This window comes from Thunnus albacares, chromosome 5 (genome assembly GCF_914725855.1).
Source record: "Thunnus albacares chromosome 5, fThuAlb1.1, whole genome shotgun sequence".
In the NCBI taxonomy this organism is placed as follows: domain Eukaryota; kingdom Metazoa; phylum Chordata; class Actinopteri; order Scombriformes; family Scombridae; genus Thunnus; species Thunnus albacares.
The window spans coordinates 29,315,692-29,343,115 of record NC_058110.1 but is presented as its reverse complement, the minus strand read 5'-3'; the positions used below and the strand labels follow the sequence as shown (position 1 = coordinate 29,343,115).

The window sequence follows — 27,424 nt, the reverse complement described above, 5'->3', positions numbered from 1 at the left end:
AATAAGAAACTGAAGGTATGTTTTCTGAAACAAACACTGCTGAGCATTCAAAGTCTAACACTGACATGTTTAACCTTTTCCTTTTATTTGGATAACGTTTTCATGCAAATTTCTTCCATCTGTGCTCCACCCAGCGAGGTTAATAAGACGACTTGCTTCAGCATTCAGAGGAGCATTTACACACCTGAAGCCCAGGAAACTGACTCACGTCTCTGAGAAAATGATGATGAGTTTTCAAAGTGTCTGCAAATGGACAATGTCATCTTTATTCCACACAAACAGCCCATTATACTGTTGTTCAGCAGCTAACACTGTCACTTTTTTATTTGACTTATTTATTTATTTTCATATTTTAACATTATATAAAGAGTGGTGAAAATAAAAAAGGTTGGTATAAGACGTAATACAGCCAGTTCAGCTTTGGATTTATGTGTGGGATTTAATTTAATAATACCGTGACCAGTTTTAAGCTCTTTGATCAGGATGAGTTCAGCGCCGCTTTTTTTTCGAAATACCACAAAAAGCGAGCTGAATGAAATGCCAAACTCATCATGTATTTCATTCTTGTCCGATATCGTACAGAGAATCTGAATGTGGTCCGAACTCATTACACCATTGAGTGCTAAAGGGCGCATGAGTCATCACGGCATATCTGTATGAGTGGGCTGGAGACGGCTCATGCAGAGAGAAGCCCACGTGCTGCTCTTTCATCCGAGGTGATGTCATAACCAGAGACTTCCTGAACACAAGGTTCATTCACACAGAGCCCTCCTCCCGACTCAGGGACCAAGCACCAAACAAGCTGTCTCCATAGTAACTAGAGCCTCCAGGCATGTGAGTCCCCTTCTTGTTGTTGTTTTGTTATTCGAGGGAAGGGATGGAGTTTGAAACCGTGTCTGTGCTCATGAACGTGTGTGCCTGTGCAAATAACTGATAATATCACCGAATCCAGCTTTAAATAGTGAGTATTTTTATGCCGCATTAATTATAAACAAACCTGTTTCTGTGTCTGCCATGAGACTTGATGAGTCACTGTCTACTGTGGCTCTGCTAATTTTCAATTTTCCTCTCATACTAGGCACCATAGAGAGTGAAGAGACACCTTTGAGCTGTCTGGACTGCACCGACAGCTGCTCTCACAAACCATCCAGAGACGAACCACAGCAGGACATGAACCCAGATGATCTCTTGTTAACACGATGTAATGTTTTATTCATTTACTGGTTTGTACATTAATACACACATACATCCTACAGATTTCCTTGGTCTGCGGGTAGATGATAAATTATCTTTCAAATTGCACGTTGAGGAACTGAAGTTAAACTTTCCGTATGTCTCTCACCCAGTCACTTCTTCCTATCTGTACTCGACTATGGTGAAATAATTTATATGAATGTTCCACCATCTACACTCCTTGAGACGTTCTGTATCAAAGCGCTTTAAGATTCATAACAGGTGACAGCTTTAGGACTCATCAGTGTGACTTGCACAAGAGTGTCAGCTGGCTCTTTCTGTCGCTCTTTAATATTTATTTATAAAGCTCTTTGCGGAAAACAGCCCAAAGATTTTTAGATTCTTATCCATTATGCAACACCATTGGGGGAGGCGTCCGATCTTTCCTAAATTTATCCTGCAGCATGACAACGAGCCCAAACATTCGAGCCAAAGTCATAAAGAAGTATCTTCAGTGACAAGAAGAACAAGGAGTGCTGCAACAGATGGTACGGCCCCCTCAGAGCCCTGATCTCAACATCATGGAGTCAGTCTGGGATCACATGAGGAGACGGAAACAGCTGAGACGCCTAAATCCACAGAAGAACTGCGGCAACTTCTCCAAGATGCAGGAACAACAGACCTGCCAAGTACCTGAAAAACAGTGTGCAGGTGTACCGAGAGGAGAACTGGAGCTGTTTTAAAGGCAAAGCTGCTCACACTGCATATTGATTTGATTTAAGTTTCTTCTGTTTGCTGAACTTTGTATGAAGTTAACTTGGTAAATAAAAAAACTCACTTTACTTTTAGTACCTAAAACTTTTGCACTGTACTGTATCTCACATCCCTTCTGCAGTTTTGGCACTGCTTTATTACAGTAGATCTCAGGAAACAGAGCTCAGTAAAAAGGCCTTTACTGCGGCAATGGTTTCTGAAACTGGATCAGCGGATTTCTTCGCCTGCTTTTAAAGTTTTAATTGAGTCCACCATTGATTTTACTTGTATCTGCTGTGGTCAGATCTGACTGAAGTATAGATCTTACAGATTGGTTGTTTTTTTTAACCCTTATTGTTGCATTCAAGTGTATTTACTGCTGTATTACTCCTGTTTTTTCTTATCATTTACCACTGTATTATTATCTCTTATTGACACTCTAAATTGTCTTCTGTTTGTTAGCGTTTCTGCTCTCATTGGACCACCTAGTATTCATAAAGGGTGAATGAATGAATGAATTCATGGGGAGTTATTGCAGAGGAGTCACACATTAAAACAAGGACAATCATGAAGGTATGTATATGGTTATTATTTATTGCTACTTTTAAGGATACAAAAATAGCATGAAACAGAAACTGTTTAAGAACGCAAAAAAAGTCTAGTAGACTCAAAAAAGAAACAAATACATGACAACTATCAACACAGAAAATAAAATAAGACAGTATGAATAACCTTTTTTTCTTTACCAAAGATTTCTTTAAAGTAAAATTATAATAACAAAACGCATAAACAAAAATAAAAACTATTAGGGGGATAAATGGATCATAATTCCCTTCAGAAAAAAAAACACATTTTTACCTTGTAATAAAACAGATATAATGATAACTTTGTGTATACTATAAACACAAGAGACAGATAAAAAGATGCATGACAAACAAATAATTTCTGTTTTAGTCTACTTAAACTTGAACACATGGACAATCACACTTTGTATCTAATATTTACAAAAAAAGGGGAAAAACTAGTTAATATAGATTACATTCAAGAAATGTCAAATGCACTTGTGCTGTACTGGCTCAATGGGAAATATCATTAATATCTATCAATATTAGCTTTATTAATATCACAAAATAAAATCTTGTTTTCTTTAAGATAGGTCCATATCAAATATTAAAAGTTGAGATTCAGTCTTACATTAATTAATTTCTGTGTTTTTTACTTCACTTGCAACAGTTTTTTTTCTTTACAATCATATTAGCGACACTTGGCACTTTTAATGTACTCCAATTCACTCAGTGAAAATTTTACAATGTTACAAAAATATATTTTCAAACTACTGCTTTTTTTTTTCCATCAAAAGCAAGTTGTAATAGCACGTCAGTTATCCACACTGTATATCCCTACTGTGCTTACAGTGTGAAAAGGTATAATGGCAGTTACAGAAAGAAAAGTATGCCGTTTACATTGGCAAGCATGAAGCTTCTGCATAGGCAGGCACTTAGCTTTGAGTATACTGATTGTCATTGCGGATGGACTCAAAAATATTCAGCTATACACAAAACAATACACACAGTAAAAGCTTTGGATATTTTAGACTGTGGAAACAGCCACAGATGTTATTACAATCATCTTTAAAAGAAATACAAATAAAAATAGACAAAAAAAAATATCAAATAGGTTTTAATAAAAAAAAAAAAAAAAAGCAAGACCACCTTTAAATCTGAGTGTACAAAATCTCTCACTTCAACTTGCATGAGCAAAACTTATGATATATTTCTAAATTATTTCCAATGCAAGATTGAAAAAAACAAAACAAAGAGTCAAGCATTGAAATCCTTTCATAAAACTAGACCCACGCTATCACTGTAGCATCACAGGCCCTGTGAAGCCACTTTGGCATATCACCTGAATATTATGTAATGTATATTTTATGAATATAAAATGTTACATTATTCACATGACTCAAATATTATATAAAAAAAAAGGAATAACATTGACCCCCTGTTATTGAAAACAGTGCATATTAGGAGGTCTCACAATAGTTCATTTGTATATGGTTAAGGCAGTGTGCGCTTCACTTTGATTAGAAAACTGCACTTAAAATGAGATGATCAGCATGTGAGCTTTGGACGATCTTTTTTCATGTATAACTGCATACAAAGTTACAGACAAAATACATACTTTTGTGCGAGAAGAATTTAAAAAAAGATGGCAAGCTTCGGGCCACGAGAAATAGCTGAGCATCATATTCGGGCAGAATTTTTGGTATGTGATGAAATTTCACAGATTTTATGTGAAATGGCTGCACGCTACATCTTTCACTAGTATGAGGCAAACAGGTGTGAGTTTATTGCCTGGGCAGCAACTTTGGGGACAAGTATATTTCCCATTTTATGTCTTTCTTCTTTTTTTTTTTAAAGCAATGTATCTGAGTGTCAACCCCAGGAGAAAATAAGGCACATTCGCCTGTTGGTTCTTATTTGGTGCGATGGAAACCTTCTGGGTGTTGGTGACAGACATCATGGGTCAAATGAATTCTTCTGTTTGCCCAGTGAAACTGTTTATTGCAGGAACATGTCCAAAGCAAACACAGCAGCCAGTAGCTGATATTTCTATCTTTATGGATGCAGAAAATGAGGAAGAGAAGGTATGATTGTTGGTGGAAGTGCGTCACCACACTGGAAAGTTGAAGCCTACGTGTGTATGTGTGTGTGTGTGTGTCTGTGTCTGTGTCCGGCGGTGGTAGGGGGATATGTTGTCATTTCCCTCTCAGGTTTGTCCTCTATGTCTGCCCTCTAGCCTGAACACCCGTCAGATCCTTTCTTATGATCTCATTCACTGTAAAGGAAAGAAAGAGAGGAATGTTAGACAGTGAAAGTCGTTCACAACAAAATTCCAAAAAAAGCAAAACAGAACCTTTCCGACATGATTAAAGAGTGACGTTGATTATATTCCTGAGATACTGCACTGTCTGATTGACGTTTCTGTGCCAGGCATTGATAAAGGGTGGATAAGTGCTGCATTTATGGCGAGTAACCACTAGAGGTTGAGCTATACAAGAGCCTATAAGCAATTCCTGTTGCTCAGCCGATTACAACTGGGTGTATACACATCAACAGAAGAGGAAGGGGGTTGAAATGGAAACTTTCACGCTGTCATGGTTCTAAAAATAGAATCACCATGCGTAGGGGGGGGAGGCATAGTAGATGTGTGATGCATTGAAAATAAAATAAAATGTTTTTAGATTGAATAATTGAGATTATATATACCTGTAAAAATGTAACCTATAGGTTTTGAGTGTTTGAAGCTTTGTTCTCTATCTGCTGATAAAAAAACCACCGACATCCGAGCAGTAACTACCAACCAGTACGTCTGCTCACCTCCGTTTAAACACAGTCAAAAAGCCACATTGTCAACAGGTAGTTCTGCATACAGCGGGAAGGAATGTCAAGTATGTGTAACATGTCATCTCTCCAGATATGCCACACCGCCCGTGTTGAGCTCTGGTGTTTATCTGGGAGCCCCGGCCTGGAAGCCTACTGCGTGTCTGTCTGTGTACACTGGCACTCTGAGACATTATAGGCCGGTGCCACTGCTTCCACTGTGCCTCTGGGAACTCATTAGGCCCGATGAGTAATATAAGTATTTCAAAGTGGGCCAAAAAAGCTTTTTGCTTATAACATGTCATAGAACATGTCATGTCTGTGATTTTGTAACCATAGTAATGGGCTACACTTTGGGATTGAGCTATTCAACTGCGGTTACAATGCTAAAATTTGATTATTATTATTGCTTAGGTTGTGTAATGTTTTTTAAAAGGTGTTTTTCCTGTTTTGTTCAGGTCTCCAACACATCTGCCGAGAGTTAGATAAGAAGTTCAATACCACTCCCATATATGTATGATAAATATGAAACTACAGTCAGCAGACGGTTAGCTTAGCTTAGCATAAGACTGGAATAACAAGTCCTCCAAATTAAACGCCTGCATAGGTCGTTTGTACAATGCACTCCAGAACGACCTATTGGAGCGTAATATGCTGCTTTCCAAAAGTGTTACAAATCATTGAGGAAAATAATGAAGTTTTATGTTGTGACAACGCTGGTCTGATTAGGTTTAAGCACAAAACCCACTTGGTTAAGGTTACGGAAAGATCACAGTTTGGGTTAAAATGATGACTGGAAGTACATTTAATACTTCCTTAAAGTTAGGCAACCTTTGTTGTCACGGCAACAGTGAACACCACCACGATACACATGGTTCTTCAAAAAATGTCCCAACTTGCGGTCGAAAACACAAAACTCGCGGTTGAAAAGGGGAACAGTGGTTGAAACTGGAAGTGAATAGTGGTCTCCTGCAGCTAAGTCCACTCTTTGCCAACTAACTATCCAGCCATCCGTCCAACTTCTCTCTAAGAAGGAAGTCACCTTAGATTGACATCATCTGAACAGCGCCACTTCCCCGGGTCATAATTACTACAGCCGCTAGATGGCGTCACTCAAAGTAACTATAGGTCGTTTTTAGCGACTGAATTTACGAGCTATAGTGTTGTTTTGCTAGGAGAGGACAGGTCTATTAAATAGTGAGCTTTAGATGTGCACATCACCTCATGCTGGAAAAATGTCAAACTAAAGTACTTCTTTAAAGTCAACAGGACTAAACTGGATAGATTAAAAAATGTTAAGATGAACCACCAGCTGTCCAAAATACTAAATATCACCACCTTCAACTGCTTTATTTTTAGAGGCGGAGAAGTGATATTCAGTTGGCTTGTGTAAGCTCTATTTAAAGCCCTGATTTACATAGTGGTGAGGCAAAGGGTGCAACTATTAAAACACACGTAAAATGAAATCAGACACTATCTCAACCACACAACAGCATGTTCGAGCAGATGACAGCTCATGACAAAATGACCTAAAAGAGGTAACTGTCTCAAGACGACAGCGTGTTCTTATTTAAGACTAGCAGAGTAGAGCTGTGTATGAAAAAAGTAAGAAGATTCATTAAGACCAGGAAGGAAAATATGATTTCTTATTAAAATGACGAGCTAGCACCCACAAATGCATTGAAGTGTTTAGAAATCTAATTAAGCAATCAGACAGACATGCTCTTCCATCCGACAAAACAATCTGTCTCAGACTCCCTTTCTACTCCGTCTCTGCTGCTGCTGCTGCTGTTCTATCTGATCATTTGCAGATGTGAAAGAGAAACAGCTCAACACTGAGCACATTTTATAGCCAGAGCAGCATCTGAAAGTTGCAAAACGGCAGGAGCAGCCAAACTGGATGCTCTGCTGTCGTCACAACTTCGGCGTCCCTGTTTATTTTAGTCTGTAGTGGAATTCCCTCTGACACCTAATGCCTTAAAGAAACTTTCATCTCCCCAGCGGTGCCACAGGATTTTTTCCTGAGCATAAAACGAGCTTAGAGAAGCAGCAGGAGCGCCGCAGCGGGGCAACATACAGTGGGGCTTTACTGAATCTAATGAAGGGTTGGCACGGACCGGCTATTTGAGGCTGGCCCAGGGAACACTCAGGCTAGTCTGTTCAATAGGTGAGTGTCTGGCTCCTGAGTTCTGCACCAATGAGCTGCACTGTTTACCAACCGGAGGGTGGGAGGAGAGAGAGAGAGAGAGAGACACCCTGTACAGTAGCTGACTCAGTCGCTGCACACTGCCTGCTGCGAAGCTGGACTGAGTATGTTTGTGCGTCTGCATGTTCATACAGTGTGTGTGTGAGTGTCTGTGTGTGTGTGGAGGGCTGTACGGTACATTCATGGCTTACATATGAGAAGAGGTTGGTGTGGGGTTGTAATGACAAGCTGAAAACCATCGAGAGAAAAGGGAAAGCAGAGTGAGTGGACTCACAGCTAACCACCAGTCTAACCACAGATCCGGTGTGTCAGTACTTGAAGGATACGCTCACAGTTTTCAAGTGTGTCTTAAGACGATACTCATACATCCGCACTGTACGTACACTAACTGAGATATTGGTTGTTGCTTTTCATTCATGCTGGCTGTGAAGAGATGCCAGTGAACCCAGTAGAAGATGGGGATATAATCAAATTCCTCCACCTCCATCTTACCTTGAGAATACGTTTTTGTACAAAACGAGGAGTATTCTCTTTAAGCCAGTATGGAGAGAAGGAACAATTACTATTTTTAAGACAGGCTTGAAAAAATAAGAGCCTACCTTAAATCTCCAATACACGAACGAACTCACTGAAACGATTTGTACGTTATAAACGAAACAATATAAGTGTCTTAAAGCAGTCGTCATGCACTCATCACTACAGCTCTGGATACAGCTGGAGTATTTGATCAAGCCTTTTAAATGGGATGGAAGTGAGCTGAGACTAATGCGTGTCCACCAGGCTGTTGCTGTGTGCTTTATCTCCTCTAGCCTGATCTCTACCTGCTGGAACAATTTCACCTGCTCCACTGCCTCTGGGCTTTATTCCACACCCACTAAATCTGTCACTCTCGGCCTTTGTAGGCTAAGCCAGTGGCTCTTTTTTTGTTTGTTTTCATAAACTATGTGGCATGCGGCGAGCAATGCCAGGCATTCTTGACAGTTGTGGTCCAAGGGAAAAAAGCAGGTTTCTACAGGTATCTTTTTTTTTCAGTTATTCAACTAGCTTGATAACATAAATAAATATAAATGTCAATCAACAGTTTGTCTTGTTTGGGCACCAACAGGAGGCATGGAAACTTGTGTTTTGGGCTGAAGATACAAGCCTTTCGCGTGAGAGAGATTATGTTTGGTAGGAAACCAAATACGTGACTTTCATTTAACTCTCTTCACTAAAGATGACACAGTTAAGGCACCTCAGAGATATGACAGTTAGCGACCACAACACTGTGACAATGCCAGGATGTGGCATCACCCTCTTTTTCGACGAATGACTACAGAGTGAAACACATGTCTCGATGAGTAATGTTGACAATCTCACTTTGGTGAAAATGTGTTTGATGGACCCAGTTTTAATTTCTGTCGAGCTCGTACTTTACCCCCCCCCCCCCTTTGCAGTCAAACACAGAGGGATTTTTTTTGACCCGTGTTATCTTCTCACCCTTTGTGTGAAAAAATTGGTTTGAATATCGGGAAGTCCCCCCCTTTTTTTTCTCATTAAAGCAGCAATGACTAAACTTCACAGTGATGTGGGTAGGTGGATCACTTGTTGGAGTGAAATGGGGGACTACTAAACTGCAACTGTTAATGCATTTTGGTTTTAACATTCAGGGATGTGGTATTATAAAAGTGCCAATCATTAGTGTCATAATATAATTAAATCGCCTGCAGTTTTTGGGACAAAATAAGGCAATTAAATCCAATCTGCAATTAGTTTTTTTTATGTGATTTCAAAGTAGAAGGTTACATGCTATGTGAAAGAGAAAACTCAACTTGAACAAACATGCAGAGGCACCTTGGGAAGCTAACAGGCCGCCATCAACTTTTGATGATGGGAGGATCAAACAGAGAGACCAGTTTGACTGTTCCTCTAACTCCTTGTTAATTCACCAACTCACAACCCTGTTGCTGTTTACTGCGGAGGGAAACCCTGCAAGTTCCATCCAAAAAACACAAATTCCATTGCTGGCCTTTTTTCTCAGTTTCATTTTTTCCATTGAAACACACACACACACACACACACACACGCAGCCCCTTCCCTTTTCCTGCGAACTACCCTCCACCCTCCCGCTATCTTACAGGGATCAGGCTGGATTTCTGGAGGAAAGCAGCTGCAAATAGGAATTTCTTGTGCCAGATTGGCAGAATCCCGTGGTCGGAAAAAAAGCTAATCCTCTGGTGGGTTCCCCCACAGAATCGAGGGGCGTAAGGCCAAGGAGAAGCCCTGGCCAACTATAACAAACAAAGAGGCTTTCCCCAGCTCTCCCAGGCAGCCTGTTCCACTGTTTGACAATGGTTGCCATGGAGGTTGTTTTTCACTTCATAACAGTGTCAACATGTCCAGGCGGTCAAGAGAGTGACACTTTTTTTCTTCCTACTTCTCTGTCTTTAATGCAAGAGGGAGAAAAAAAAAAAAAAAAGCTCATTTCCTGATGTGTGCCAGACGAACCCCCTTCGACCAGCAGAATGAACTTTGTTGAATGGAGCAGCGTGATGACAAACTGTTTTCAAACCTCACCTGACTACAAGAAAGACTAGAAGAAAACCCTTTTCTTCGGAGCCTGTCATTTTAACGTATAACATAATATAGTTTAGAGAACCTTTAACTCCAAAATAAGGAAGAGGTTCAACCTCCTGCCTGCTGCTGGATGTGGCCTAACATTAATTCTGTCAGAGGGTAATGGGGTTGACAAGCATAAGTATAAACATATGACTCATAATCCCTGTTATTTCCACCTTGAGTGGAACATAACTGCACCTCATGGCGAAGATTGTTTTAACAGTGTGAGCTTGTTCTGTTGGCTTTGTTCAGAGCGATACTATAGCACGTAGATCAGACCGGGAATATGTGAAAAGGAGATGGCGCAGATATTGTAAATATCCTTGAATTGTTCTTAGGAAAAGTCATATCTTTGTCGGCGAGTCTTATCATCCATCTATTTCACAAAAGGGAATTGCACTTATCCATCACTTTGTCTGCCTGCTTTTTTTTCACCTCATTACATTCAGCTGATAAAAACACACACTGCCAATGATACGAGCTATCCCCAGGGTGGGGAATTAACTTTTTAAAATGTGAATATCTACCAGCTGCTGACAGATAAATGATTAAATTCACCAGTCACTCAACAGTAAATCATTATTTTGTGTCTGAAATCTACCAGCCACTTTCATATTTTACTAGCATTCGGCTGGTGCTAATTGAGAGTATAAAAGCATGAACTTACACTCACCATCATCTAGGTAGGCCTGGTCCAAGTTCTCCTCCTTGACTGTCACCCTCCTCTGTCCGTCTCCTGGAGCCTCCATCTGCCCCGTGCCGGGAGGAGCCCGGCCTTTCTGCTGGCCCTTCTGCACGTAGGGCTGCTGCTGGATCACGGTGGGATACTGCTGAGGGTGAGTCACCACCGCCTGAGCCTGGGGGGGCGTAGGGGAGTGGGCAGACTGTGGAGAGTAGCCATCGCAGTAGATGATCTGCTGGTTGTCAGGCTGCGGAGCACTGAGAGGTTGATGGTCTCCTCCCCGAAGCAGGTGGTGGTTGGTGGGGGAGAACTGGATGATAGACGGGTGCTGGCCTGCACCCATAGGACCTACAGGCTGTGCTGGGGAGCCTGTGTGGACCAGGACCGACCGATGCGGGTCAGACATCATCCCTCCAGTCTGCTGATAAAGGCTAGGGCTGCCGCTCAGACTCTTGCCCCCGCGGGAGTACACAATGGCCGGGCTCTGCTGCTGGAAACGTGCATCTTGGCCTGGAAGGCTGGAGCTGAGACGCTGGCAGGAGGCCATGCCGGAGACCAGGCCGTTGTCTGGGTGGAGTACACCGCGTGGGTTATGGTAGTAGGAATGAGGCGATATGCCCAAGATCTGAGGCACGGCGAAGCCCATATGATCTGCTTCATACTCGTCTATAGGCTCTGTCTTGATTGATGGAGCTGCACGGAAGACAAAAGATCACAGAGATATAAAAGTCTCGAGAGGAAGTAGAGAGTGAATATATTTTCCATTTACTCAGAATAATCAGCTAATCATTTTACTTTTCGAAACCCACAGTGTGATATACAGTCATCATCCCACAGAGAGGCTGAGCAGGATTCTTACATGCCAGTGGTGTGTAGGTGAAATGTTGAGGCTGGCTGCGCTTCCTCTTGCCGTTGATGACGTAGAAGTTCACTTTGACAGAATGACAGACAGACGTGTCTCGGTAGGACGGCACCTCCACAAACAGCATACTCTACAAGACAGTGCTCTATTATGAGCTATACAAGTCTGCAACTGGTCTTTTTTTTTTTAATGAACTACTAAATCATGACAGTTAATGTGTTTATGTGTGTGTATCACAGGTATTCCAGGTTATGTCAGATACTTACTGGCTGGCTCTTATCTTTGTCCACTGTTGCTTCCATTTCCCAAATTTGTTGCCCATCTAGAAAGAAGTAAAGAGAGAAAATGAAAACTTAACACTGCAATTTAACAATTAAACACTGCAGCGAGATAAGTAAGGTTGATTGTTTCAATCTCACTAATCACCTCGAGAAATTATTCTTATTTTGAGTCCTTTGTATTTTAAACCAGTAGTGTTTTTAATGTCTACGTGGCACCGTGTGTCCTGTATGATTTAAAATTCACGTGCAAAGAAAAAGCCTCTTTGTGCAGGTAGATAATCATCACTTTTAAATCCACTTCCTCTTACACCACAAAGCACACCTAAAGGTAGAGACGATATGTAGGTTTACACCAAATACACGCGCAGTCAACCATTACTCCAAAAGCTGTCAAAGACACACCTAGTCTGTTCTCGAATGCAACACTGACAGAAGCACGTTAGCAAAGGGGTGTGATGAGCATTCACTGCTGCACGTCTGTCACAATTACAGTTCATGTTATGTTACATCACACTTCATCGAGCTACATTTCAGCTGTAATTTAAGAAAAACAAAATGTGCTTGAAAATGTGAAGTCCATGTGTCCAGGCACATGATACGATGTGCTGCAGAGAGTTTTGTTTGAATGTTACTGTAGGTGGGAAACCCTCTGTCAAATTGCAAATTTGAAACACATGGTTTAAATGAGTCAGCAGGAAAAGGGGGGATTCCACACATCTCGCCAGCTTCACTTCTTTTTTCTCTCAGTTTTATTTTATGATCAACTCTCTCCACTTCTATTACATAACGTGATGACTGCTTTCTTGGCTTTTGCGTTTGTTTGCGTTTTGTTGCAATTCTACTCTAAGGGATACCCCGACTCTTGTTCGTCCCTCAGGAGATAATCGTGGAGTGGAGGTGGAAAGGGGGAGTGAGGGAGCTGTGGAGAGAAAGCAGAGCAGACTTGACTTGGCCGACGAAGCTTTCTTTCCCTCTGTACAACCCTCCCCGTCCAAGCGCGAGAGCCAGAGGCAGCTGTCTCTCATTCAGAAGGATTTCACAGCTGTACTGGTCGAGAACTTTGTGTCATACAGAAACTCTCCAAAACAATGGCAATCCCTCTTTGTAAGATTTCTTTTTCCGTCTGTCTTACTAACCATTACTATGGTGTGTCGTAACACAGCAGCAGGGAACCCCGGAGAAGAGAAAAAAAAAAAAAGAAAAAGCAGCAGGGGCATGCGGGTCCAAGTTTTACTTGAGGTGGCCTGTGAAGTGCCTGCATTTAAAAAGCCAAACACTCAGACAGTAGTGGACTCAGTGAGTCACAACACAGACAAACACTATTTTAAAAGCAAGAAGCAGAGAACTTTCCAGCAACAGCTAAATGTAAACTATTGAAAACGTGATTTATGGCGCTTGATAAACACAAATCTACCTTCACAATACAACTCACTCTTTTTAAAGATCCTCTCAAGACATATTTTAAGACAAAGACAAGGAAAATGATCTCGTTAAGATCCTAAATGACACCTCCTCTTTCTCCCTCATTAAAAATTTCTGAATCTATTAATATGCAAATATTGTTCAGTTCAAACGTTTAACAGCTGAACACAATGTAAAATCCATTCTCTGTGTTTGTGCACTGGAGAGGCTTCAAGTTTCCACATCACACTTGTGTAAGTTGCATACTGGACCAGAATTGCCTCCAAAACTAGTCGTGATATCCATAAATCCTCCTCATAGATACACCTTCAACCCCTTTTCGATAAGCACAGAGAAACTTTGTGAAAACAGTCTTCTATTGTCAGACTATACACATACATCATTCTGCACAGTGAGGCTCAACTATCCAAATTAGGTAATAATAAGCAAAACATAATTTTGAGTAGAAGGGGATTTTAAATTAGTTAACAGCTAAGCAACTTATGCTGTCAAAAAGGAGACAAACTCGAGGTTCAAGTAATAGTAGGGTGACTGACCTTTGACCCTGACAAAACATAAATACATCACTTTGTACTAATTATGGTCAAATCACTTCAGTTTGGTTTATAAAAGTCAATAGAAGAGTTTAAAAAAAGGGCGATTATTTCAATTACTTCTTCTAAAATTACATAAAAGAAGGTAAAAAAAACAACATGTATTTAATTTCATAAAGGGACATAAAAGTAAATCCTTCAGCTCCATTTGGACGCATTTAAGTGTAACCTTTCATGTGACAAAACAGAGCTATAAATCACACAACAAAAGCCCCATCTGAGTGATAAGACATCATGGAAGTCAGTGAGGAAGAAAAGGGCAAAAGGAAGTGAGGCTGCGGTGTTATCATTTGGATCATGCAAATAACTCATACAATGATGGTGGTGAAAATGTGAAAGCTATGAACTTGTTACACAGACCGAGCTACTTAGGAGTCATTAGTCATCGCTTGTGTTTAAGTGTTACTGTGACGCTATGTTGTGTAATAACAGAACGAACAGATGCGCACAGATTGTAAAGATTTCAGATTGAGTCATAGGTTTGTTTTTCAGGCAATATATAGCTTCATGGTAAATGTACATGTTGTTGAAAACAGATAATAAAAAAACTGGTCGGAAAAAGGATGTGAGTGATGCTGGGGCTGATGTGATTGGACGCCACTCACCCTGGGTTTTCTCCATAAAAATGACCTTGGAATCAGAGCTGAAGTTCTGCCCAGTCAGGATCATCTGCTGGCCTCCCATAACAGAGCAGCTGTCCATGTCCTGCTTCTCCACCATGGGAAGCTCATGTGCTGAACGCTGAGCTGCAGGGACACACACAAGAGAGACGCTGCGTTACACCTTTAGCACATAAACCAGCGTATAATGAAAGCGAGAGGACATGTTGCTCTTCATTGGAAAACTCTGTATTGATTTCTCACAAGTGCACAGATACTAGTTACCAAGAAGTCACCGTGCTTTACAGTAAGGTGATGATGCTGAGTCATTCAATGAGTTTTCAGTATTAATAAACAGCAACATAATTCTGTAAAATGACAACTCAGGAGAGTTCAAAGAGAGGTACCTTGACTCCACATACAGTAGAGTACTGTACAGTGAAGGGAACAAAATAAGATGCAGTCTGTGTGAAGCTTGAAATGTTACAAATCTTCATCACGGAAATTTAATTAACCTGTGTGGTATTTTTGAGTTATATTTTAAGGTATTTTAAGGTATTACTGTTAAAAATTGAGAGTGACGTAGTTGCTAGGGCTGCCACTAACAATTATTTTTACTATTGATTAATCTGTCGATTATTTTCTTATTTAATCGATAAGCATTTTGGTCTATAAAATGTTCATACAATTTTGTCCTGATAACAGTCTATAACCCAAAGAGTTTATTATCATAGAAGACTAAAGAAAGCAGAAAATATTCACATTTAAATAGCCAGAACCAGAGAGTTTTAGTATTTTTTCTTTAAATATTGCTCAAAATGATTGATCCATCATCAAAATAGTTGGCGATTAATTTTCTGTAGATCAACTAATTGATCTCTGTGTTCTGTGCTCAACATGCAACGGCCTGATAGTGGGTCAACCATTGCAAACTCATGCTGTGCAGACAAACATTGCTAAAGCCAACAAAACTTCTGTTTGAAATTCTAGCAGAGATCCAAAAAATGTCATGTAAGATACCAAATATGTCAGACTGAAATTTGGGGAAATGTGTACAATATGATTCAAAAGACACTTAGAATATTTCTATTTGATGGATTAGGAGTATAGAGTTATTTCACTCAGTGTAAACATCATATAGTTCGATGATGAACTGAAACAAGCTGATACAAGCGGTATAATTAAGGTGGTGCTAGCGTAAGGGGGGAGAAAGTGAGAAAATGTATGTTAAGGGGTTAATGTCATTCATATTATTTCTGTAGAGCGACAGAAATAACCTTAATAGTATCACTTTTGTAGAGACACTAGATACTTTCATGATGCTGCATTATGTGAAGTGTTGCTTCCTCTTGTTTATTACAGTATCAGTCATTAGTTCAGCTGAAACGGCGCGCTCACTGAGGCGAGCCTTAACCCTGTGACCTTTGAACACAATTGTTCACCCTACTGCGCTGCGAGCGGACAAAACAAAGAGGATGACACCAGCAGGGGCCCTGTCACCTCCGACATACAATCACCGACACAGTCTGCTTTTCAACAGGCCGGCCAGATGTATCACAGGTGTCACTGTGAGCAGCTTTACGGTTGATTGATTTTCACTGACGACAATTGTTGTGCAGTTCATCTTCAGACAGGTAGTGACTATTGTTCTGTCCTTGCTGTGATCGGAAAACAGATGGGAAACGATTATAAAATGATGTTATATTCTGCGTCATTATTTTTTTACAATGAGAGGAGCATATTGCATGCAGCCTGTGTTGCATTAATATGATGAATGTTATGTCTTGACCAGGGTGTTGGTCAGAGGTAGATAAAGGACCTTCTTGTTTGAGTTTTGATTACACCAGGTGCTTTAATAACACTGTGTACACATACACTGATGTACCCAAACACAGACTTTACTACTGTACACATACAAACAGGTACACAGACACTGAAACATGCTGCGCCCACCTACTGGATGGAAGCCCTGCTAGCATAAAGACATCTTTGTGCACAGGACTCTAGACTATCAACCCAGCTCCAAACTCATTTGAATGTGGGTTCATTTTTTTAATGTTTACTTTGTATTAAGTTTTGTTAACTGATGAAAACATCAGCAGTTTGGCCTCCGCGGGAAGCATACATGAGGAATTCATAAAGTCTGCACTGTAGTAGGACTCAAAACCACTTTTAAAGATGAGGTAAAATAGCACAAAAAGTACATCATGAAAGTGTTTTATGTGTAGCTGCTTACAGCACTCAATAGGATGTGAGGCCACTTGGAGAGAGACGTGCTGTCCTCCAGGTTGAGGTATGTGCACCCGAAACACAAGACGAACACGGGTGTTTTTCCGGCCGACGTCTGTCTCGCCCTTTCTCAGCTCGATGTCGGCGTTCCTGAGTTTCAGGATCCCAGCACAGTCAATTCTGTGAGGAGGAATAAATATGTAAGCACAACAGGCAAAGGCAAATTTATATTAAAACAAGACTGAGAGTCTACAGTCGAGCTGCAACGATTAGTCAATTAATCGATTAGTCAATTAATCGATCAGTCAATTGACAGAAACTCAACCACCAATTATTTTGATAATCGATTAATTGTTTTGAGTCATTTTTAATAGAGAAATACCAAAATTCTCTGGTTCTAGCTTCTTAAATATGAATATCTTCTGGTTTCTTTACTCCTCTGTGATAGTAAACTCAATAACTTTGGGATGTTGGTCGGGAAAAAACAAGATATTTTTAATTAAGAAAATCCTCAACAGACTAATTGTTAATGAAATTTAGCTGCAGCTCTAGTCCTAGACTAGGCAACAGTTATGCTAGTAGCTCTGCGAGGCTGCATTTAGACACAGCATTGCTTTGAGTTGAATGCTAACACCAGTATGCTAACATGCTCATAAATGAAAATACTAGCATGTTGATGTTTTGCAAGTATAATGCTAACCATCTTAGTTTAGTATGTTAGCATGCTAATATTTGCTAATTAGCAAAAAACACAAAGCACAGCTGAGGATGATGGGATTGTCATTAGTTTTGCAGGTATTTGGGCATAAAACAAAGTATTGGACAAACAGACAATTTGATCCAATGATGGTGCTAAATGAAAAGTCAGGGGATCCAAATTTTTTCATCCTCTGGGTGTCATGAATTTGTGTACAAAATTTCACTGTAATCCATGCAATAGTCTTTGAGCTATTTAAATAAAAACCTAAAATTTCAACCTCATAGTGGCACTAGAGGAAAAGTCAGGGGGTCACCAAAGTCAGTAGGAGTCATCCTAAGGGGAGCATGAATGTTTGTACCAAATGTACTATTGGATGGCAATCCATTCAACAGCTGCTCCGACACACCACTGCTGGTGGATAAGTCAGATGATCGCTACAGTCAGTAGGATTTATCCTCTGGAGACTATGAATTTCTGTACAAAATTTAAATCCCACAACTCACTAAATAGTTGTCAACCTACTTCACTCCGGACCAAAGCCATCATTGCTCAATTTGACTGGAAGATCTTATATTATTCTAAAAGGTTAGGGTGAATGCACATTACAATATTCTCACATTGCTTTCATGTTGTTCTTTGGCTCCAGGGGGATCTCAAGAACTTTGGTGCCATGGATAATCTTCTCATAACTGGTGGTTGTAACCGTCTTGCCAGTGATGCGGTGGACTTGATAGAAGGCGTGGGGCTTGAGGATGCGCTCGTCTGCTGTACCGATGAAGATCTGCAGGCCAAGCGGCTCCTTGCCTCTGTAGCCGTGTAACTGCAGACACAAAGATTAAAACAAAACTGAAAAATTTCTTTTGACTGCGCTAAAAGCTCCTCCTGTCAGGCGATGAAACAGAAACATAAACGAAACGTGTAAGGCATTTTTAACTTGATGTGTTTCTTCATAGCATCTTGTTTTAACTCTGCCTTTCCAGATGTTGTCCCCCCCCCCCCTCCTCCCCCACAGGTGGCTAATCAGTGTCAGACCCACATGTAAAAGCATGAGTCTTCTTTCTGCAGCCTTGAACAGAAGCCAGCAGAGAGTTCACATCCTACAGCCTTGTACCAGTTCTTTCATAAGTGGAAGAAGAAGTGAGGAAGGGGTCCTTTCTTTCACTGACATGCTTTTAAGATTAAGAGAAGTGAAACTGCCATACGCACAGCTGGCCTGCTATTTGAAACTAGACCTATTTTGAATGATGCAGAAATTAAAAGTAATACAAGGGTGAAGCTTTGAATTGGAGATAGAAAGGCAGAGAGAGAGAGAAAGATAGAGAGAAAGTGAGAGAGAGAGAGAGAGAGAGAGATGTTACTTTTAACCTAAGACTGCCTCCTGAGGAAACCTGCAAAAACCACAAAGCATCAACTTGCATCTAAATGTTGTTTTTGTGCAAACAGTGGAGTGCATCGCCTTTATCAGAGAATATAACCTAACACTGGTTTCCAGGGTGACGCAACAGACACTACAGGTAATTTCTTTCAAGTAACAATTATAACAATAGCAAAATGTAATTGCAGTAAATCTGCCTGTTAAATAAAGAGGTTGTTTAAAATCTGTTGCACTGCGTTATGTAATGCCTTCTATCTAATGCTTAGAGAGCTGCACAACGTATTTCCCTTTTGATCTTTACATGTACATGACTTTTCCTTATAACTGTGGTCAGAAAAAAACGACATACATCATGTACATCAACCGCATAGTAGAAAAAAAACTATCTCAGACTTCACGGCAGCTGCTGAACGTGAACAGAAACTACAGCAACATGAATGACCATGCTGGCTCCATATCCAGGAGCTGACACACTGAGAGAAACAGAGGAAGCTGCCTGCAAACACTCAACAGGCCATGTGAGCAGTCGGCCGGTTGTCATGGCAGTGGCAGGAGCAGTGAGTCATGACAGAGAGCAGTGTAGGAAAAGTAAAGTGGAGGGTACGACACTCAGAGAGGGAGAGAGAGAGAGAGAGAGAGAGAGGGAGAGTGAGGGAAGGAGAGGGAAAGAAGGAAAAACAGAGAGAACGAAGGAGGAGCAGAGGAAGGGAAAGACGAGGTGAAGGAGTGCAGCCGTGGCTAGCCAGGCCTGACCATCTGATTGGCCTGGCAAACCAGGCAGAACTGACCTCAGGGTGAGGCCTTTGGGGATGGGCAGAAAATGGAAAAGATGCGAGAAGAGGCTTTATTTCCACAAATTCCCTACTATCACCAACAAAAACAGCTTTAAAATGTCACCACGGTAACACAAAGAAAGGGAAGTTGAACCTACTCTTTGACAATATAGCCAGCCATAACTGTGTCACAACAAATTTCAATGTGCTGTGTTTGAATTCCATGTTGTGACCGTAAGAGAAATGTTAGCAAACTTTTTCCCCTCAATCTACAATTATCTTCACCACAGGCAGAATTAATGTTTTTTTTTTACACATGTCTGGAGAGGCTGAGTGTTTCAGCAACCCAGCTTCCTAAAATGAGACAGTCAACAAACCAGTGTGTAAGAGGAAGTCAGGGACAGCATGAACACAGGTCTGTTTGTGTGGTTAAAACCATGGGGGCGAGGGCGCACAACAGCAGACTATTTTAAGCTGGAGGGCAGAAAAGAAAAAAAAAATCAGTGAGGCTGTGTTGCTCACTGACCTGAGTTCAGTTTTGAGGGTTGTAATAAGGCTACAGAGTGGTTACAGTGTGTCATATGTCTGGGGTTAGGCCATGCTGTCTGTTTTTTTGTTTCAGAAAGTGAAAAAAGGGCAAGGTGCTATGAGACTAGCCTACACTCATGTAGAGTAATTTTCATACAGCTGGCCCTGGGCAATAACACAACCACTACTGAGTGCATAATGAGTAGGAAATGCAATTACATGCAAGTCCTCCCATCAGGCTTGCCTGAGGCTCCCAAACTGGAAGGCTAACTTGCCTTCATATGGTTATCCAGCACTTTGAATTGCAGTGCTAAATTGTATAATTTTGTACTGATTTCACTGATAATGCTTTCGTTTTGGTCATACCTGTACGACAGGGTGTCCTCCTGTGGGCGCTTTGACAGCACCCCTGCTTCCCTCTGTCTCATAGTGAGCTCTGTGGTGCGGCTTGGGTTGCACATCAATGTGGAGTTCATACTGGTCTGTGCGACTGGGGATCGGCCATTCCAGCGGGGGGAGAGAAGCCACTGGGATGCTACAAAACATAAAGGATGCAGAAAGGATTATGAATCATGAAAAAAATCATTTAAGTTGTGACTGAAATGATCATTGGAATATGTTCCTGTATCATGTGTGCATGTGTAAACCAAAAGAATTCCTGCTAATTTACCTGCAGAGGCTGGAAACCAGCGGCTTGGACCAGATTGGGGGGATAACAAAGAATGGCTCTGCAGCAGGTTTGGTTTTCAAGTCCTGCTCACAGGACACCACGTAGTTCCCCTCTCCGTGGTTCTCTGGGTACAGAGTGTAAACCTGATTGGACGTCTTGACTATTTTAGTGGGAACCAGGCCTGGCTGACTGGTTCCAAAACCATTCATGGCATCAGCAAGGCTGCTGTGTGTATAGTGGGCCCCTATGTTGTGATCTTCATGGCCACTGTGGGGGGACGGACTGCGGGAGCGGTGCCCAGGGATTAACCCTGGATTCCTGTACATGTCGTAGGTGCGTTTGCCCTGTGGGGAGGTGGAGCGGGAGCCAGGCCTGGGGGAGGGCGAGCGGGGTCCCAGGCAGCCGTCCTCAGCTAGACTGGTGCGAGGAGAGGTGCCCGGGGAGGTGCGCGGGGAGCCAGTGTGGATGTTCTGTAATCGGGGGCAGAGGTCTCCGGGGTTCTGGCCGCTGCTGGGGGACACACAAGGAGATGCCCAGGGGGAGTAGCTCTCCGAGTGCCAGCTGGTGGAGGAGTTGCTGCTGGCGGGACTCAGGCACTGGGGCTCACGGTAGGAAAGGTTTTCATGACCAGGAACAGTGAGGGTGGGTCTCGGGCTAATGTTCAGTTGGTGGTTCTGCAGGGAGTCCCGACCATGGTTGTAGTGCTCTCTGGAAGGGGTGATTTCGATCCGCGGGCTCAGAGCCAGGCCTGCAGGACGGGTACTGTCCAGGTAGTTTCTAGCCTCCTGGTTGTCATATCCTGGTAGAACCTCAGTGTTGTGCTCACCGAAGGCAGGACTGCAGGACTTGATGCCGTATGGAGAGGCCTCCTCCAGAGGGAAAGCCTGCTCAGACTCAGGGCTGAGGACTTTATGAGATGCAAGGTTGGGGTCATCTGCAGGTGAAGAAAGATGAAAAATCATAACAATACAACATTTGAAAAACATGTATATAAAAATATATGCTGTCAGAGCCAAATAGATATTTCCCATTATTCCAATAGTAACTTTAACAGCAAATTATCCTCCAGAACTGGATTTAATCACAAAAGTTAAGTGAATCTCTTTAAATGATATCAATCATTTCAAATGTCTGGCTTTCTTAAAGTCAAAGTTCATTCTCAACTTTATTTTCTGAGTGAAAAACACATCTGTCAGCAGAAAAGACAAAGCTTCTTCATATTGACATCTCTCACATGGCTATTACACATCAGAACCCTCATGAAGCATGTCAAATTTACTTCCTGTTTTGTTTTGTTTTTTATTTACACGAACCTTACAGGTCATAAATTATATTTGAGTACAAAAAAAAAAGCAAGAGAGGGAGAGGAATGAACTCAGCCTGCCAAAAAGCCTCGGACAAACCTTGATGTCCCCCAGCAAAGTCGCTGCAAGGTGGTTCATATTCAAACAAGTAATCAAACTCCAAATCCTCATCAGGGCAGTTGACTCGTCTGAGCTCTTCCTCCAAATCTTTTTCGTCGTAAAAAGAGGTCATCTGTCTAAATTTGTCTAAAAGACTCCTCCGAGTTCAGGCGAAGCGACAGGGACGCGGCTGAGGTGTTGCGGCGCTGATGTGGATTTGGGGAACCTGTTCAAGTGTCAAATGATGCATCGGTGAAGCGCACAAGTTTCCTGTTTCAGCTCGCCGCAGTTATTTTCAGATGAAGGCGGGTCTATTTTCACACTGAAAGCTGAATTTTCGAGTTCATCTCCAAAGTCTGATCACGCCTACCCTTTTCGTTGATGCGTCGAAGAAGAAAAAAAAAGCAAAAGTGCGGCTTGGAAGTGATGAATTAACAGATTACTGACTGTTTTGATACACTATGCAGCCTGGTGCTGCCCCCGGGTGTTTGACATGCTGCAGTGACACAGCCGGGTGCTGTCTGAACTCATCACCTGTTAAACAACTGATTTACAACCATCCATCATGAAACGGGGGACATCATTCCAGGTTTATGTGAACATACGCAGGTAGATGAATGAATTGATGGGTAGAGCTAAAACACTTCACTGCACTCCTACATCATGTTGGATTCCAATAAATAAAGTAGCCGATATTTACATGCGCTCTTGCATGGTTAATAAAAACGTACTGGTGTGGGACTCCTGAGGGAATCCCAGATTTACGCACGACGCGTGGACGCAGCACATAAACTACAGGGCGTTCCTTCTAGTTGTAGCTTTTACACCCAATGGGCCAGTAGCCTATATGCTCTGTCAGCAAAACTGACAGATGTGCATCATGTGTCCTATAGCAAACATCGTATGTTATGATCTTTACGGTGATGCAAATCCTACCTTGATTTTAACATCGATAATGGGTGAAATTGAGCATGCAACCCCCAAACGCACCAGAACCGCTAGCAACAGTTTGCACAATCAGACAGGATATAAATATAAGAAAGTTTACGAGCTGTTACACATAAGTAACAATGAGAAAGTTCTTCATTTGCACCTTTTATGAACCTAATCGGTGACACTCGAGTTAAAATCTGCGCTATAGTCACCCCCGATATACATAGCTATATATATATATATATACATATACATATACATATAAATAGAGAGATAGGCTCACGTGACTTAAAACTATACAAATTGCTCCCCTTGTTCTCATATTACACACTGATGTCATGTAGAGTAACTGTAAGGTTTGATAGTCGCTCGTCTTATAGGCTACTTCTTTTTTAGTAATCCAAAACATCTCTCCCGTTTTGAACCGATACAATAAAGTTTAGACTGTTTTTATAACCAATTACTACAATGTTATAGGTTGCTATTAAATCTGCTCCTAGTTCTCCCTCTAATATCTTGGTGTTTCGGTGTGATGCTAAGGCACACGCTGTGCGCTGATCAGTTACAGCGCAGCAGCGTCTCTATCCAAACACCAACATCCCGACTATCACTGACATGTTACACAGACAGCTGACAGATGACATTACAGCTCACATCATTATAGACTTAAACACTCCTGGGCAAACACTACTCTATCAATTAAAAATCAAATGGGTTGATTACCAGATAATCACAACACTTCAGCAGTACCTTGATCCATCGACCTCATGGTGTGGTACTGTGCCAGCCTCCAAGTCTCTCTAAACATCTGGAGAAAAAAAAGTGAAAAAATAAATAGTAAAAAAAAAAAAAATTAAAATAAACGGATGAAAAATTACCGTCCTCTAAGAACCATAGCAGAAAAAGCTCCCTTCAGTTAAAAAAAATGTTGAAAGGAGACGAAACAAAACTCTTTGAACACGTTCAAAAACTTCAAGCTGCGACACAGCAGCTGCGCGCAAACTCCGTTTCTGTTCAAAAACATGCAGCCGCATCAGCTTCAGCAATGGTTCTGGTATGAAGTCCCCCTTCCTAGAGCTCTATAAGGATTACTTGAGTATCAAGAGCGGCTTCCTTCCCCGCTCTGGGTGTTTATAATGGTCCAATGCTGTAAAATAACGGGATTCCCTCAGTGTTTCCTCCTGTTTGTGCGCCTTTGCCATGGAAACCTGGAGCCGGTCCATCTCGGAGACTCAGGGCTTTCCTGCAAAGCCCCACACTCAGGAATCCATGACGTCTCCGGCTCCTGCGCCAAGGCATTTCTGCGGCTTCTCTCAGACAGTAGCACACAAGAACTTCATTGTGGGGATGAAGAAATTACTGTAGGACACTGTAGGAGAGAGAGAGAGAAAATGAAAAAATAGCTCTGAAGTTTGATTACAGGATACATTACATGAAATTTACTTAACACTGCTAACTAAGCTGCTCTGTCTGGTTGTTTAAATTATCTAAATATATACATGATTGTACACCAGACATCTCTAAAATGTTTCTTGTTTAGAGTAAATTTAAGGGGCCATGTCTAGCTGGCGTTTTGAACATGGAATATAGAGAATTCCATTGTACCCACCGAGGGAAGAAGCTACTACCCATTTCCATTTCCTAATGGAAATCTGCAGCATCTTCTGATACTTGACTGGAAAAAAAAAGTCTGAACAAGACCACTACATAGACTGACCCCAGTTAGTCACGTGGACAAATTCTCCACTGCAATAAAAGTTATATAAGGTAGCATCCAAGGGAAAAAGAATATTGATATTTTGGATTCATCTGAGGTAAACCTTCTTATGCGAGTACATAGTTTCCTATCGGACACCAAAAATACAGACTCACTCTCTCGTTTCCACAAGAAACTTCATCAGCTGCTTGTGTTGTGGAGGGATTTCTGTCTGAGATCACACAGACATTAAGATTTTAAACTGTAGTTTTTATTGTTTATTCCCAGACTGGAACTTCTTTGAATAAATCACATGAGTATCTCTTGTGTAATAGTGAATAATTCTTTCAGCATAGTCTCATACTACTTCAAATCCCTCATTGACTTTACTCTAGTGTTGGTAAACAATCCGAGACATACTGTATACATGTACATGTCTGAGTCATGTTTCACTTGAGCCCTCACTGCTGTATTTGTCAAAATGCCAACAATGATTGCACCATTTTTTCCATCACATAGTTTTTTTTTTATTATTATTTTGTACTAAAACCCAAGATGTAGAGGATGCCTTCCCTTTGTAACAGGCTGGACATGCACATTCAATGAAGGTGAATAAATATGGAAATGACAATATAAGCGTTGTCTAAACACTACATACAGAAAGGTTTCATGTTTTATATGTTACATGGGCCATCTATAAACATATATATACAGACGGGTGACAAATGAAAGGAAAAACAGGTACAGGTCTGAATGCTTGACCCCTACAGTGAGGGGATCTGTTATGCTTTGGGGGGCATTTAGTTTGGATCCACTCGTCCCCTTAGAGGGAAGGGTCCCTGCCAATCAAAACAAAGTTGTTCTGAGTCATCACCTTTATCCTATGATGAAGCATTTCTATCCTGATGGGAGTCGTCTCTCCAAGGATGACGGTGCTTGAATTCATAGGGCACAAGCTCTCACTGACTGTTTGATGAGTATGAAAATGATGTGAATCATATGCTACGGCCTTCGCAGTCACCAGATCTTAACCCAATTGGACACCAATGGGAGTTTTTGGACTGACGTGTTAGACAGCGCTCTCCGCCGTCATCATCAAAACACTAAATGAGGGAATATCTTTTAGAAAAATGGTGTTCATGACCCTTGGCATCGATTCTACAAGTCTTTGGACGTCTTCTGGAGGGATGAACACCATTCATATTGCCCAAGAGAGGAAGCTGTAGAATCAGCCATTAAGAGGAGCCAATATCAGTGCTTTTAGTGCAGTTATTGTACTCACACACTCAAATCCATCTGAGAATCAACTTTCCAAATATGAATCATGTTTAAAGGGCATTTAATACATTTTTTATACAAATATACTCACTTTATTGCTGAGAGTTAGATGAGAAGATCGATACCACTCTTCAAAAGTGAAGTGGTATCGATCTTCTCATCTAACTCTTGGCAAGAAAGCAAACAAGCTCCCAAAATGTTGAACTATTCCTTTAATTATCTTTTCTATAAAAGCAAGCTGTATCATACACTTAACACATGCAGTCCATACTCATATAAGCCTTCTGCATAGCCTCAGTGACTGACCCAGTGCTTACATCAGCCATGCCAGGTCCAAGGCCATTCATAGGAAAATGTGTGTACGTGCAAGAGGGGAGGGGGGGTTAATCAGAGGATCTGTTTTGGATTGAGACATGGATTAGTCTGAGTGAGAGAGCCTGTGCTAGACTGTTGGGTGAACAAGGTGACTGCAATGAGTCTGTAAACCACAGTGCCTGGAGCCTACGTTTTGGGGGTAACCATCAAGCATCCTCGTCTACCAGATGTAGCCTAAATTCCTCCACAGTTACGGAACGCTTATGCAACTCAAATTATGAATGAGTAAATTAATATGGCACACGCTTAAGAAAGGAAAACTGCCTGCGTCCAGACGGCCGAGTTAGCACTTCCGTTTTTTTTTTTTCTCTCTCTTCGTCTTCTTCTCATAGAGCCCACTTTTTCCAAGGTCATGCAGTATTTTCCATCACTGTAAAACAGCTCATTGAGGTAGAGTTGTCTGGGTTAGAGCATTGCCCTGTTCGACTTTTCCAAGTGTAACATGCGTGATTGAGCTTTTAAACCCAAGCAGTGGAACTTTGATATGGAAATGGTACATTGTATGGTGTCTGATGGAAATCTTTCCAAGGAAATTCAGGGGGGTAAAAGGGAGGCACGGACTCTTACTTTTGATATGCTCTCTTATATGCCAGGTACATTGTACTTTTCTCCTTTGCATCATCTCTAATTAAACCGTCTACCTTTTTAATGATACTTGGACTAAACCATCCATACATTTATACGTTTTCTATACTGCTTATTCCATTCAGGGCAATCAAAAATACAGAATCTATAAATATTTCTAAAGTTTAACTGTGGGACACAAGATGTTTCCTACTTCAGAGCTTCAAGTTTCAACATCATACTTTTGTAATTTGCAAATAAGACCTTTATTGACTATGATGTCACAAAGTCATCTGGTACATAGACATCTTAAAGATCCCCTCCAGACATGTAAGATATATAAAGATA

General features: G+C 41.3%; 1 protein-coding gene and 2 long non-coding RNA genes across 5 annotated transcripts; 2 read left to right on the top strand and 1 right to left on the bottom strand.

Annotated features, from left to right (window-relative positions):
• Window positions 1–2,498, top strand: LOC122982461. The gene is made up of 4 exons (XR_006403457.1): window positions 1–15; window positions 583–961; window positions 1,079–1,201; window positions 1,637–2,498. It is a non-coding gene; the product is annotated as an uncharacterized LOC122982461 (long non-coding RNA).
• On the bottom strand, window positions 2,275–24,293 carry nfatc2a (nuclear factor of activated T cells 2a). Of its 3 annotated transcripts, none has more exons than XM_044351770.1 (10): window positions 23,914–24,293; window positions 20,828–21,761; window positions 20,524–20,692; window positions 18,099–18,301; window positions 16,789–16,961; window positions 14,559–14,699; window positions 11,924–11,979; window positions 11,655–11,787; window positions 10,781–11,488; window positions 2,275–4,764 (listed from the first exon to the last, which is right to left on the bottom strand). In XM_044351770.1, exons 1-10 carry the CDS (start codon window positions 23,969–23,971, stop codon window positions 4,709–4,711), a joined length of 2,631 nt encoding a protein of 876 aa, XP_044207705.1. In that variant the 5' UTR covers window positions 23,972–24,293; the 3' UTR covers window positions 2,275–4,708. The 3 variants fall into 3 exon arrangements, with proteins under 3 accessions (XP_044207705.1, XP_044207702.1, XP_044207704.1); XM_044351767.1 differs by lacking the exon at window positions 23,914–24,293 and adding an exon at window positions 22,231–22,674; XM_044351769.1 differs by lacking the exon at window positions 23,914–24,293 and adding an exon at window positions 22,231–22,673 and having other exon boundaries at window positions 10,787–11,488.
• Window positions 4,781–18,215, top strand: LOC122982462. Its single transcript, XR_006403458.1, has 3 exons — window positions 4,781–7,476; window positions 12,816–13,042; window positions 18,128–18,215. It is a non-coding gene; the product is annotated as an uncharacterized LOC122982462 (long non-coding RNA).
• Window positions 24,294–27,424: the final 3,131 nt, after the last annotated feature.

What these genes read in the sequence shown, in the direction of transcription:
- nfatc2a (XM_044351767.1), bottom strand. Translation starts at nt 22,363, where the DNA reads ATGACCTCTTTTTACGACGAAAAAGATTTGGAGGAAGAGCTCAGACGA. An exon ending in CTCACATCCTATTGAGTGCT is followed by an intron (nt 14,700 to 16,788) that starts GTAAGCAGCTAC and finishes GTGTCCCTGCAG; the next exon opens with CTCAGCGTTCAGCACATGAG. An exon ending in TTTTATGGAGAAAACCCAGG is followed by an intron (nt 11,980 to 14,558) that starts GTGAGTGGCGTC and finishes ACTTCTTTCTAG; the next exon opens with ATGGGCAACAAATTTGGGAA.